This window comes from Phalangium opilio, unplaced genomic scaffold (assembly GCF_054372755.1).
Source record: "Phalangium opilio isolate 3A_F unplaced genomic scaffold, DU_Popi_V2 ptg000014l_1, whole genome shotgun sequence".
Taxonomy (NCBI): Eukaryota; Metazoa; Arthropoda; class Arachnida; order Opiliones; family Phalangiidae; genus Phalangium; species Phalangium opilio.
In genome coordinates, this window is record NW_028324149.1 from 650,350 (window position 1) to 664,137 (window position 13,788).

Genomic DNA, 13,788 nt, shown 5'->3' on the forward strand with positions numbered 1-13,788 from the left:
ATATTTTCGCATCCCTCTCGAGAAAGAGACAAAAAAAATAAACGAAAAGATCCTATCTCTACAATTTTGGCGCGAGTATAAATGTTCTATTTTCTTAGTGAAGTTAGGAGTTTGGCGCCAGTGACGAGCCATAAAGTCCCCAGAGAAGAGCCAAAATAGCCAACTAAGCGTCTTGTCACACGTATCTCGCCTCACGGCGGCGGCGGGAACATTCTTTTTACATAACATCAAAAATATCTTTACCGAAGTTTCTATTTTTAACATCTTCCAGAAATTCCATGTTTTAAGGGTTTATTAAAGTGAGAAAGACAAAAGAGATCTGACACATTTTCCCAAGCACTGCTCGTTCGTTAATGTAGTGTGTTGTACAGCAAAGGTTAATTGGGTCAATCAAGTTTAAGCGGGTAACAGCTCTAAATTATACAAGGTGTTCCAAAAATTGTGGGGGCTTTCTTACCCACCTCTTTTTTAAAGCTTTTCAAAAATTCAAAAAGTGGTTCATTATCGGTTCTTAAGGTGGCTTTCTCACCTTGTTGACATTCGGGCTCGAGCCAAAATAGCGGTAAATAAAACAAATGCCTTTGAAAACGTTCTACGAACTCGGAATGGTGGGAGAAAACGTAAAGTTACATATAATTTTCCTTAGAAGAAAAAGAGGCTTTCAAAACCCAAAGGAGAAAAATACGCGCCTCGGTTGAGAGAAATATGAAATTCTAGAGGCGTATATTTCATATCTAAAAGCCCGTTCTAGTCTAGGATAGTCCAAGAATAAATATATCTTTCTTTTAAATTCGAGTTATAACTTAAATAAAATTTAGACAAAAGCAGAAAGGTTCCCAATTTTAGTTTCCTTTTGACGGATATATTGATTTTTGTTTCCTCAATTTGTAAATAAGCGAGAATTCTACGATAAAACGTAAGAATACGCAACGAAAACTTCGAAAACAACAACCGAGTTCTAAAATTAAATTCAGGAAAAGGAAGAGTTTTCCTGGATTCTATATATTTTTCCTTAACAAAGAACGTTTGTTTACGCAATATCCAAAGTTAAAGTAACACAAAGAACTTTGATCGTAACAAAAAGCCGAGTCTTTTGCAGAAAATAAAAATACATGGAAACAACAAGAGGACCAAGCCATACTTAAGTGATAAAACTTTCGGGGTATTTCATTTTACTTATTTTTTCCATGATAATTCCATGGCTTTTGCCAAGAATGAAATTAAACTGAGTTTGATCATTTCAGAAGGACAGTTAAAATGATTCTAATTCGCTATAAATAATGAATGGGGTGATCTTTGACCTAAAATATCACAGACCAATTTAATGGCCATACCATAATTTTTTTTTTAAAAAATAGTGATCTAAATCGTCTAAACCATCGCGTAAAATACTCTCACCCCAATCCAGAAGTGATATCTAGTTTACTAGGGAGAAGGAATAAATTCGCCACATTCCCAGCTTTATCTCCAGTCCAAATGTAGGTAGGCCTCTAAATTACAACGAGCATCTCATTGGTTCTTGAAAAATCACGTCAGCGCGACGCGAATGACGAAAATAACGTATTTTCCGACTGAGGAGAGGCGAAATAGCCCGGCCTCCTTTTACGCCCCCCCCCTCCTTGTATTTTGAAAGGGGGACTGGAAATATGGCGCGTGAATACTTAGGAATCTTAAACCTTCTCCCCAATAAACTAGATATCACTTCTTGCCCCAATTTAAAAATAACCAATATACGTTGTATCGTATTTCCAAGCAAACTGTTCATTCCAACCAGAAAGTATTAAACCAACACCACCTGAAATCCTAAAAATTCCCAACGTTTAAAATGGCTCCATCTGTGATTGCGTGGATATAATTTTTATTCTCGAATGGCTAGAAAAGGGACCACAAAGTTCCGCGAATGCGAAACAAAGAGGAATGCGAATGAAAATCTTGTCGTAAAAACGATGTTGCCATTGGGGTGGTGGAGAGAGAGAGAGAGAGAGAGAGAGAGAGAGAGAGAGAGAGAGAGAGAGAGAGAGAGAGAGTAAAGGGGCATGGAGGGGTCTTGGAATGTCAAGACTCGAGTCAAGAATGGCAAATAAAAAACCCGCTAAAGAAACGGCGCGAAATGAGAGTAGTATTCCCCCAGAATTCTACTTATATTGTATATATGTATATATTCTTTCACAAGCCAGAATGGGTTTCGAACCCTAGAACCCGAGACCAAAAGCGATATTTTTAGCTTTTAGACAGACTCAGAGTCATAGGAGAGCGGCATTATGCGATAGGGCGAAAATGACGGCTGTTTTCGGTTGGGTTGAAAAATCTAATAGCGCTTGAATTAACCAGAACTGTCTAAAACAGCTTTTCTTAACGTTGTCAAATTTCTAAAGCTTACCACACACTAGTAGCGTCGCGTTACGTAACGAACATACCGTCATCTAGGGAAAAAACAAAGCTAATACACCCTTTCGACGGGAAAAGGGGGGTTGGCAACCCTTAGTATCGGGAGATACAAGGGGGTTGCTCCAGTGCCGTGTTTGCGCACTCTCAGATCCAAAACGCCTACAGCGCAGGCGCTAAAAAGCGAGATGGAAGGCAGAGTTTCACCCCCGCGCCTTTCCCTCTTAGACTCGTCGATAAGGGTGTATGTGGAGTAAGCTTTAAAAAGTCTTGTTAAAGGCAGACGTAGACACTTTCGTGATTACAATTAAAATCGTCTCTTAATTTTTCCTCCATCACAGTTTGTAAAATGTTGGAGGAAGGTGTGGCAGCCATATTCGGCCCTTACACTCCGTCCAGCAGCTCAGTGGTCGAATCAACGTGCGAAGTTTTCAGTTTCCCTCATTTGGAGGGTCATTGGAAATACCGCGAAAATGGTAACGTCCGGACCATCAACTTTTACCCGGACGCAACCGCACTCAGTAACGCTTACTTAGACGTCGTTCAAACCAAAAGTTGGAAAACTTTTACCGTCGTGTACGAAGAAAGCGAAGGTAAGCCGTACCTAAGCCTTACTCTAAATCCAAGGCTTAAGTCTAGACAAGTCCCCCAAGATTTAGCGTTATAAAAATAATAAAAAACCTAACCCGAGGTGAAATAAAAAGATGCTCTTATCAACGTCTGAACACGAGGTTATTTTTACGTTACTCCGATTTTTTTGTTACTCGGTCCTTCACTATCTTATATTGCCTTCCAGGCTCTATACGGCTTTCAAAAATAATTAGCTCTCGAAAAATAATAATTAAGTCTAATGACAAGGCTTCCGTGGATTACAAAAGACCCTAAAACAAGTATGTCCTTACTCCTTAATGAGGTAGCAAACGCTGTCATGGTTCGCCAGGAAATTTCTTATTGAAAATCACTGACTTTCACGGGTTATCCTTTAACAAATTTTTTGCCACTATCCCTAATCATTTCCTGGTGTTTATCAGAACCCGCTTGACTACGCCTGGCTCATATTTATTATTGCTCGAAGCATGGTTAAGTAGAACAAAGGACATCCTTGACTTCTTGCACCATTTCCCAAATCCCTGACTTAACCAGGTTTGCCTGGTAACGAACTAGCCGGCACTGTTGCCATGTTTGAAAATTACCAAGACTAGCTCTCGAAAATGGTGGTTTTAAAGTGTGCTACTACGACAATCTATTACAAAGTCAATCAGATTACTAAAAAAACTTACTTGTCTGTCCTTCAAAATACGCCCTTGAGGTATTGCACCGCCTTTGAGCACCTTTTTCCCATACTTCTATGGGTATCGTTCCCACTAAAGGTTTTTAACCGTTCCCTAAATGTTGGCAGGGCCTTGATGAGTATAACGAAACATGTACTCACCATCAAGTTGAAAAAAGCTTGTAGAACACTTCCAATTAAAGAAATTCCGCAAATGAACAAGATCGGGCATGGCGCCGGCAACGTGGATCATTAAGCCTCACATTATTATATCGCCCCGGTAGATTTTTTTAATTTGCAGATTTTCGCATGTAACTACATAATTATCGTAATTTTTGACTCGAAACTTCACACGTGGTTCAATGAAACATTCTTGAAGATTTCGGCAACATAATAATCATACAATTTCGAGTTATCTTTCTGAAATTTAAATATTTAACGACATAATAAGCTGAAATTATTAAGCGCGAAAGCTGGTATCCGAGGTCAGGCGGGCGCTTGCATTACAGTGAGAGGGGAAGAAAGAATACATACGTATAATTCATTCCCCCACTACGATGAAAAATAATTTGCGTCCCCTACGTTTTTGTAGGCTGTAGCGCCTATGTGCCACGTATTTTTATGCCCTAAGTAGATGTAGAGGTCATCGGAAGCCCAGAAAAATTAGTAAAATATAAAAAGCAAGAAATATTACAAGAATAAATGGAAAGAAATTAGTAAAATGGAGTAGAAATTAAGGCATAATTATAAATATTATTTAAAGTACTTGAGATATTATTAATAAAAGAATTTGAGGTATTATTAATAATGATGTAGAGGTCACCGGAAGCCCAGATATATTAGTCAAACATAAAAAGCAAGAAATATTACAAGAATAAATGGAAATAAATTAGTAAAATGGAGTAGAAATTAAGGCATAATTATTAATATTATTTAAAGCACTTAAGATATTATTAATAAAAGAATTTGAGGTATTATTAATAAAAGAATTTGAGATATTATTAATAAAAGAATTTGAGAGATTGTTAATTAGGGTATTTGAAACGTTATTAATGAAATAATTTAGTTAATTGTTAACATAATAACAATAATTAAGGAATAAACGCGATAAGCGTAATTTTAATTTCAAAAGCTTGTAAAAATTTGGTAATTTTAGATCTGTACAAAATATAACTATGTTTGCGACTTTTAATTAAATGTTTTGAACTCAATTAAAGTAATTCCAAGGAAATTGGACAGATGTTGTTTTAGGCCTAGATTTCCTTCGCGAAATGCGCTTCTAACAATATTATCACTCCATTTTTCTTCAGACTTAATTCGTCTACAAGACCTGCTCAAAGCGCCAGCTCTTTCCAAAGTTAAAATAGCACTCAGACAACTTCACCCAGAGCAGACTTACAAGAAACTCATTAAAGATATTGGCAAAACTGGGGAAACCAACATCGTCTTGGACATCCCAACTCACAAAATTATCGACGTCCTAAGAGAGGCGAGTTTTCTCGGTTCTTAGTTTCGCGATCTATTTTAATTAACCACCGCTGTGTCTTCTTTATTTCAAACATAACGCGTCTGGATGGTTCCCCTGGTTTTTTGGAATTACTCGTGTCGCAGGCTGCCGAAGTCGACATGCTCTCCGAGTACAATAATTATTTCATACCATCTCTGGTAAGAGAGGTTTTCGCAGAGTATTTCCTTATAGAGAATAAATTTGAAAGTTCTAGGGAGATTCCAGGGTTAGGGTCTCAAAGAAAGTTGGCCCTTAAACAGTCACGACTGTTTCATATTTTTTCATAGCTAGGTTATTGAAAAGTTAAGTTCCTTACGCTCTAATTAAAATTTCCCATATAGGATTTTCATACATTGCCATTCAACCAATTGGGTCCAGTCATGAGTAACATTACGGGTCTCAGATTGGTTGACCCCGATAATCCTTTCGTCCAAGACGTAATGAGAAGTCGAGAACTTGCTTATCTAACACATGGACAGAGGCCACCTAACAAGAATCAACCGATCACGGTGAGAACTGAAAACTAAGCTAAAATTCATTGCACCGTATAGATAATAACGAAGTAAAATAAACAACAAAGGCTTAATAATAACTTAAACAACAAATTAGGCTTAACGTTAAGGTTGAAAGCTATAGCCTTGGGCGCGTGATAATAACAAATGACTTTCTGGAGTCCGCGCGCGAGAACTTAATTATGTTCCCTCCAAATCAAAGATACTCGATAACAATAGGATCTCGGTAGGAGAGGAGTTAGGCCTAACGATTCATTCGGACCCTTCCCAAAATTAAACAATGAGACGAACGTGTCCAAAGAGTAATTAATAATCCTATTGTACTCAATCATTGTGTCCACTCCCAACTGCAAAGATACCATTTAAGAATACAACGCCACTAAAAGCGGGAAGGCGGGATGACCCCCAAAAGAGCTAGGGAAAAAAGAAACACGTTTAAAATGGAAAAGAAAGTCCATGACGGTTAACAGATTGATCTTTCTTCTTCTCCTTCTTTTGCACTCTTTCTTTTATCGGGTGGCAAGAGATCGTTCCCTTCTAAGGCGCGGTTTGAAAGAAAGGGAGAAGGGTTCATGAGAACGGCATTGCCTAATCGTTTTCTTATTGCATTGACCCGAACGACGGTTGGTCCAAAGTATATCCGAGCAATGGCCCATAACACGTTTACACGGACCATGATGGACAAGGCCACAATACTGCAGAGAGAACCAACTTTAACCAATTAAGTGCTCTAGAAGTTATAAGAATCTCTTAGAGCCAGGTCCCACCTAAAATTTTAAATTATTATATAGGCAAAATAGGTTTTATTCTTCGGTTTTATTGGATTTTATAGCATAATATGGGATTAAAATATTTACATAAAGGGAACTACTTGACTATTTTTTCACAAAAGTGATTGAACTTTTAAATGGAGAGCTACTTGGGCATGTGAATGATAACAGTACAGTATAGGAATTATCCTACTACTGGACGGTGGAACAAGTTAATGTAGGTCTCTGAACAGTATTATGATGTTATCCGCCACCAAAAAAAGGGAACATAACCAAGAAAAACAAAACGGGGACTGACTGAAAGCAAAAATAAACTCCGCGTCCCAATCAATCATGTTTAATCGGACGCATCCTATTCTTAAGCAGTATACCGTATATAATAAAAAAGAAGAAAACTTTATCCAAGGATATTATCTAAGACTCTTATCTTTATGGTTTTACTTAGGGTATGGCGTATTACAGACTCTACTAACTACTATTAATTTCTTATATAATGGGGCTAACCTTAAAAGGCCATAACATATTATTCTTTTTTTTTTATTTGGTTTTTGGTTGAAAACGCATGCAGACCAATGCTGCCTTAGTTTTCGACGCAATCCGAATGTTCGCGTCAACACTTGATGATTTGGATCGAACGCAAACGATCAACTTGCAGCCAGTATCATGTACAACGTTAAACCCGTGGATATCAGGCAACTCCATTATTAATTACATGAAAATGGTAAATATGATACTAAACTTTCAGTATTTGTTTTTATTTTTTAGTTAGGCCCAGATATAATTACAATTTTAAAATGACCTTGAGCATATGTACAAGGTCATGATGACTGGCAACGTTAAATCCTACTGATTATTATAAAAGTTCAAGTCAAGACTCTGACATTTGAACTGTTAAAAATTTATAGCTGTCATCATGACCTTGAAACATTATTCAAGGTCGTCGACTCTAGAACTTACTCTTTTTTAGCCAAAATAATATCTATGCAAAAAACAGGGTCATTAATCAATAAGTACTTCATTACATTTCAGACTAACATGAATGGTCTAACCGGACTTATTATGTTCAATGAAACGGGAAAAAGGACGTTTTTTCAACTGGACCTCGTGGATTTGAAACACGGTAAACTCATTAAGGTGAGGAAACAATCCAAAGTGCCTAAAATGTTTATCCCTAATTAACCCAATTAAAATTTTGTTTTAACTCTTGAAATTAATTCAGGTCGGCACGTGGAACCCGATAGAAAAAGTGAACTTGACGCAATCCTACTCGGACGTGTACAGTGACGTTGTCAAAACATTGGAGAACAAAACCCTACGAGTGACCACCCTTGTCGTGAGTGTCACGACAGCGACAGCGCCTCGTCTTCCAATCACGTTCGCGTTTGTGACGTAAGAAATAGAGCAGATGTGTCGTCTTTTGCTTAAAAAGATTTAGGCGAAATTACTTAGGCGCGTAAGAAAAGAAAAAAAAACGAAATTACGCGCGCAATTTAAAGTAAATTCGATTTTAAAGAAAATTCGACCAAAAGCGAAGACGATTGATAAATTAATTAAGATATTAATTAGACAGCGAAAATGACATTCCCTAAATCACAGAGGCGTTGTTCGGCGAGAAAGTTCTTTTATTATTTTTTTTTAAATCTCATATCTCTCGATTGCACGCTAACAAGAGGGATAGTGACCAATTGATGGCCAAAAGTACAAATCGCTTCCTATTTTTTCTTCTCCCGTTTTACCCCTCCTTGTTATAGAATTCCCCATACACCATTGTAAAACCGGACGCCGAGAATTTGACCGGAAACGCGCGCTACGAAGGTTACAACTTGGATTTGATGGAAGCCATCGCTAATGTCCTTAATTTCAAGTACGAGTTTCACTTGGTACATGACGGAGCTTACGGATCGAAAAACGAACAAGATGAGTGGAATGGAATGATCAAGGAACTCATTACGAGGGTAAGACAGTAACAATTATTGTGCTTGAGAGGAAAATGTAACTTCTATGGCATTTGAACCCTAGGGACAATGTTATGTTTTACGGATGACCCCTATAATTAAACCAATTGTTTTTAAGTGGTCACCTCTAAAATACTTCATTCGAAACTTGTAAACTGTATAGGCAAAATATCACAGAACATTTTTGACCCTAAATGATCAGAAGTCCCTGTACTTCGTTCCTACCACCATTTTTGGAAACGTCCTGCAAGTGGTGATGATAACTTTGGATTGGTTAAAGTGCTAAAACAAGATATATGCTAAACTTTCGGAGATTCATATAGCTAACGTAGATTTATTATCAACGACACTCGCTTGGGAGTTTTTCCCAGCGTTCCTTTCGACAAAGATAGTCTTTGCATTCCATCTTGCGTGTTTGCCTCCGAAAAGGTATAATGGTCATTAGCCGAAGTGTGCTAATAGAATTTAGCTATACACTTGATCGACGATCGAGTATCCCGGACCAAACACAAAACGCCTCGCGCCAGTCGTAAAGCTATAATTAGTTAAAACTCCGGATCTAACAGTATACCGACTTCCTTAGATAACATTGGCGGACAAGGCCTTAGCTGAAACAGATTCCTTATAAATCATAGCTTATATCCGCTTAAAATTTAGAGAAATTGTTCAGCTATAAATATTTAAAACAATCATGACACAACAATAGAGATTAAACTGTGTACTTTTCCCCTAATTTCGCCTAATATGCAAGATTGTTTTGGCCTCCGTTTTAAAAGATGGTGGCATATTTGAAAGCAAATAGCGTAAAGCCCGTCTATGAGTTATAACATAAGTTTATAAGAAATGCTCCATAAGTATGACAATACTTCGTAATGCTAGAGATTTACTGAGAGCTAGTTCTAGAACGACAAGCGAGAATTGACTACACTCGGTTTTGCAGTCCATCTTAATATTTAGTCTGTACTAACCAGCGCCTCAACAGGCGTCGCTTTAAGAGAATCTATGACCTACGTACGTCACTTCATGACAAGCTCTCAGTAACCAGTGACAAACGTATGGAACGTATCATACGAACTTATGGTGGAATGATGTTGGGTAATAAATATTTGACAGGAAGCTGACGTAGCTATAGCTGATCTGACAATCACGTCAGGCCGGGCTGAGGCGGTGGACTTTACGATGCCCTTTATGACGCTGGGCATTACGATTTTATTTAAGAAAGCGGGAGAGAAACCGCCCAATCTCTTCTCTTTCCTACTTCCGTTTTCCATCGACGTTTGGTTCTATATGGCGACGGCTTATTTGGGTATCAGTTTAGTCCTATATTTCTTGGCCCGTTTCACCCCTTACGAATGGGTCAACCCTCATCCCTGCGAAGAGGAAGCCGAAGAATTGGAGAATCAGTTTAATTTGCAAAATAGTTTATGGTTCACCATTGGAGCTCTCATGCAGCAAGGTTCCGATCTGGCTCCCAGGTAAAATACTTTCAAGTTGAACATTATTATTTGGTTACGTGTGTTTAAGGAAATATTTTTAAACGTGACTTGACACAAAAGGGATTTCAACAACTCTCTCCCACTTTAAATTTCCAACCGGGGGTTTTCGTATGGTATAATTTAATATAAAAGGGACGGTGGTATTGCCCATTTTCCAACCCCTTTCCGTCCGCCCTTGTATCGGCAATCGAAAAAGGGTGAAAATAGAAATGGATTACTTGAAGTAAATATTCAGTAGCATTGAGGTTGAACAGTGAAGGTTTGATAGGTGTGGGTATTTCTTGAAAACCTTTGCTTCAAGCACCCTGACCTTGAAGTACATCCGCTTCAACTCTCTGACCTTGAGATTCATGCGATTCAACTCCCTGACCTTGAGGTTCATCCGCTTTAACCGGATGACCTTCAGCATCATCCGCTTAAACTCCCTGCTTTCGATTTGAAAACCATCTTTTCGAACTACATGACCATGAACACACTATTTTCTGACTGATACAACCATAACCGTAGGGGCATACACTATTGGCATAGAAAGGCTTATGCCACAACAAAGTTTCCACTCATACCCGCTTTACTTCAAGTAATTGACTTTCCCTCGCATCTTGATATTAAGCAATTCCGATAAAGGAGCTAGTATGAAAAGGGGTTGGAATTTTTGACGGTTCTCGAAAAGACCTCTTCATCGGAAATCGTTGGTTATCGCGTTTCTTCCTTCTTCCGCTGTGTACAAGTACAACAGATATCATTAACAAAAAAAAAACCGGGGGTCCGGATCACGAATCTGGGCCTTGATTCTCTCTCTTTTTTTATTCTTCTCGCTCGTTTTGGGGGCCATTCTCAGGTCAGTGACCACCCGACTGTTGGGTCTCTTCTGGTACTTTTTCACGCTGATCATGATAGCGACGTATACGGCTAACTTGGCCGCTTTCTTGACGGCTGGCATGATGGCTACACCCATCGAAAATGCCAACGACTTGGCCAAACAAAACAAAATCCAATACGGATGCGTCGCTTCAGGATCCACCAAAATGTTCTTCAAGGTAAAAAGATCGATTTATAGCCTCGGTCGAGGTTTCGAACAAATCTTTCCTAAAGTTCCATTTGGGTTGTAATGCTTAAGAATGTTTTGCGTTATAGAAAGCGAATAACGAGCCGTTTAAGAGAATGTGGTCGACAATGGAGTCGGCTAGACCGACCGTCTTCGTTGAAAACAACGCCAAAGGAATCGAGAGGGTTTTAAAAGGAAATTACGCTTTTTTCATGGAATCCACCACTATTGACTACCAAAGGGAACGAAATTGCCAGCTCGATAAAATTGGAGGCCTTTTAGATAATAAGGGATACGGCATCGCCACGCCTAGGGGTACGTATCCGATGATTACGTTATACAGCCTGGAGTTTCTGATAAGTCTGCCATAAATTACGGGGGATGTTCTTTGGGAAAATGTAACTTCCATGACGTATTGCCGTCCGGTCCACTATGTTGGAGTTATGATTTGAGTATTTTAGGGATGACCCCTTAATTAAATTAGAAATCATTGTCTTAATCAGTTTCTTAATTAAATTTAAGGGGTCATTAATAAAATATTCCAAACAACTTGAAAACGGTGACCCAGACGGCAAAATTGAGATAGAGAATTTTCGACTCAAAATGGCACAGCCGAAATACTTTTATGACAATGCAAAACCCCCGAATTAGAATTAACCGACATTCCGTCTCTACCCATGCATGCATCACGTGACTTCATACTATAGCGTCGCTAAACTGTCATTTAGTGGATAACAAGGACCTTTTTTTCTTTCTTTTCCGTCTCCTTTCTCTGGTAATAAAGGTTCGCCTTATCGTATTCCACTCTCTCGAGCCATCATCAAATTGCAGGAGAACGGAATGCTGCACATGTTGAAAGAAAAATGGTGGAAAGGGCAAGGAGGCGGTAAATGCGACACGGGAGCCAAGTCGACATCCACGGCCGAATTAGGAATCTCTAACGTGGGCGGTGTTTTTGTAGTTCTATTCTTTGGCATGATTTTGGCCATTTTCATCGTCATCGGGGAATTCGCTTGGAAGACGCATAAAATCCCCAGAGAGTTCCGGGTCAGTAACAAGTTTTTTTGCCTTTCCTCCTCTCCCTCTTCTCTACTTCCATCTTTCTTCCTTCTTAGCTTTAGTTCCTTCCTTTGACTTTAAATCCCCGAGGATATGTACCGGATATCCGGTACTCGTTAATACTAACTAATATAAAGCTGGGGGTATATCTATTGGAGTTTGTTTGCAGAAAGTCAATTTAATGAAGTTATTTAACTTTACAAATAATTAATTGGTGTTAATAATTAGGTTATATGGGATATGCGAACTTGCAGGCCAAAAAAACTAACTAATCGTAAATATTTGCGGTTAATTCAACTAGAACAGTATATAATTTATATTTTCGTTAAAGGGAGGGTGAAATGGAAAATGAAATGATTTTTATCGATTCTTCTACGAATTATAAGACCAATCTGCATAGCGAAACATCCAAGTAATAGCACCGAATGATTTTAAAATTATAATTAATTTGAAATTTAATTGATAATTTTTATAACTAGTAAAATAATCGATAAAAAATATCACTTTATTTTCCTTTTCACCCTCCATTTATGAAAAATTTGCGCACTTTCGCCACGTGCTTTGTGACTACATTAATTTTGAATTCCGCTCGCGCTATGTCACGTGCTTAGTTTCAAAGTATTATTTGTTCCATTTAGGAATCAATGTGTACGGAATTTTGCAAAGAACTTAAATTTGTAATGACTTTCCGAGGAAGTGAAAGACCAATCCCCAAATCGGAAAGTGCCTCCGTCACCGAAAGTGTCAAAATGTTGCCTTTGAAAATCAACCCCGCTAACACCATAAATCGTGCCATGTAAAACCAACGGCTCAACCATCCCATTTATAAATAAATAAAAAACAAACCAGCTCACTCAAAAACAAAAAAAAAACAATAGCGCTGACGATAAAACAAACAAACCTATTTTTGAAATAAATAAATAAATAAATAAAAATTTTAAAACCTCACCCATCCCAACTATATCGTTCCTCACTGTTAAAAACCGCGGCACGAGTTATTTGAACCCTTTATTAAAGGGAAGGTTACCTTTAAAACGTAACGAAAAAAAAGTACTAACGTCTTCCACTCAATAAATCTTTCTCCCTCGTGAATTTAAAGAATAAAAACAAAAACAAAAACAAGAAGATAAAGAAATTTAACAGAAAACAAATAAAAAAGAACTCGATTTGCCGATAAGTGCTTACCCCCCGCTCCCCCCACCAATCGAAAGTGAACCTGACACTCCCCCATCTCCCTCCATCCGTTATTAAGAGAGAAAAATTACACAGATGCCTCTAATAAATAAATAAAAAGAAGTAAATAAAAAACAAAGTAAATTGATGATGATGGTAATATATATTTTCGATATAATTGCTAATAACAAATGAAAAAAAATTACAGTAAATAAATCAATAAACGATGTATATAAGTGTTTTGTACTTTAGAGATAAAAATAAAACAATGTTTGTAGCTTCGGCGTTAACGGTTAGAAGTTTGTAAATAAAAAATCTACGAAATTTTGTGTTTATTTACTAAAATTTTTAATTTGGCCATGTGCGAAATATTTTATTAATAAATAAAAATTAATTAGAACATCCAGGGAGAAGATAACGTAGAATGTATTTCTTTCTAACTGCAAGAACAAAATTCCCTGACTTTCCCCGATTTTCCCTGACAAATGTTTTCAGGAAAAAATATGAAATTTCCATTATTATTCCCAAATTTCCCTGACAAATATTTTCTTGAACAATATGAAATTTCCCTGACTGCATAAGAAAACCCTTCAGATTTCCCTTACATATTAAAGTT

The 13,788-nt window shown here is 37.7% G+C and overlaps 1 protein-coding gene across 1 annotated transcript in view; it reads left to right on the top strand.

Annotated features, from left to right (window-relative positions):
• Positions 1-13,507, top strand: part of LOC149704963 (glutamate receptor ionotropic, kainate 2-like) — a 28,416-nt gene extending 14,909 nt beyond the window's left edge. The window contains exons 3-15 of the mRNA XM_089865642.1: positions 2,727-2,978; positions 4,966-5,144; positions 5,207-5,320; positions 5,504-5,671; positions 7,013-7,165; positions 7,474-7,578; positions 7,664-7,777; positions 8,196-8,399; positions 9,513-9,874; positions 10,734-10,932; positions 11,030-11,255; positions 11,725-11,987; positions 12,638-13,507. Of these exons, the coding sequence (XP_089721768.1) occupies positions 2,727-2,978; positions 4,966-5,144; positions 5,207-5,320; positions 5,504-5,671; positions 7,013-7,165; positions 7,474-7,578; positions 7,664-7,777; positions 8,196-8,399; positions 9,513-9,874; positions 10,734-10,932; positions 11,030-11,255; positions 11,725-11,987; positions 12,638-12,799 (2,501 nt within the window). The 3' untranslated portion in view covers positions 12,800-13,507. The remainder of the gene's footprint in view (positions 1-2,726; positions 2,979-4,965; positions 5,145-5,206; positions 5,321-5,503; positions 5,672-7,012; positions 7,166-7,473; positions 7,579-7,663; positions 7,778-8,195; positions 8,400-9,512; positions 9,875-10,733; positions 10,933-11,029; positions 11,256-11,724; positions 11,988-12,637) is intronic.
• Positions 13,508-13,788: the final 281 nt, after the last annotated feature.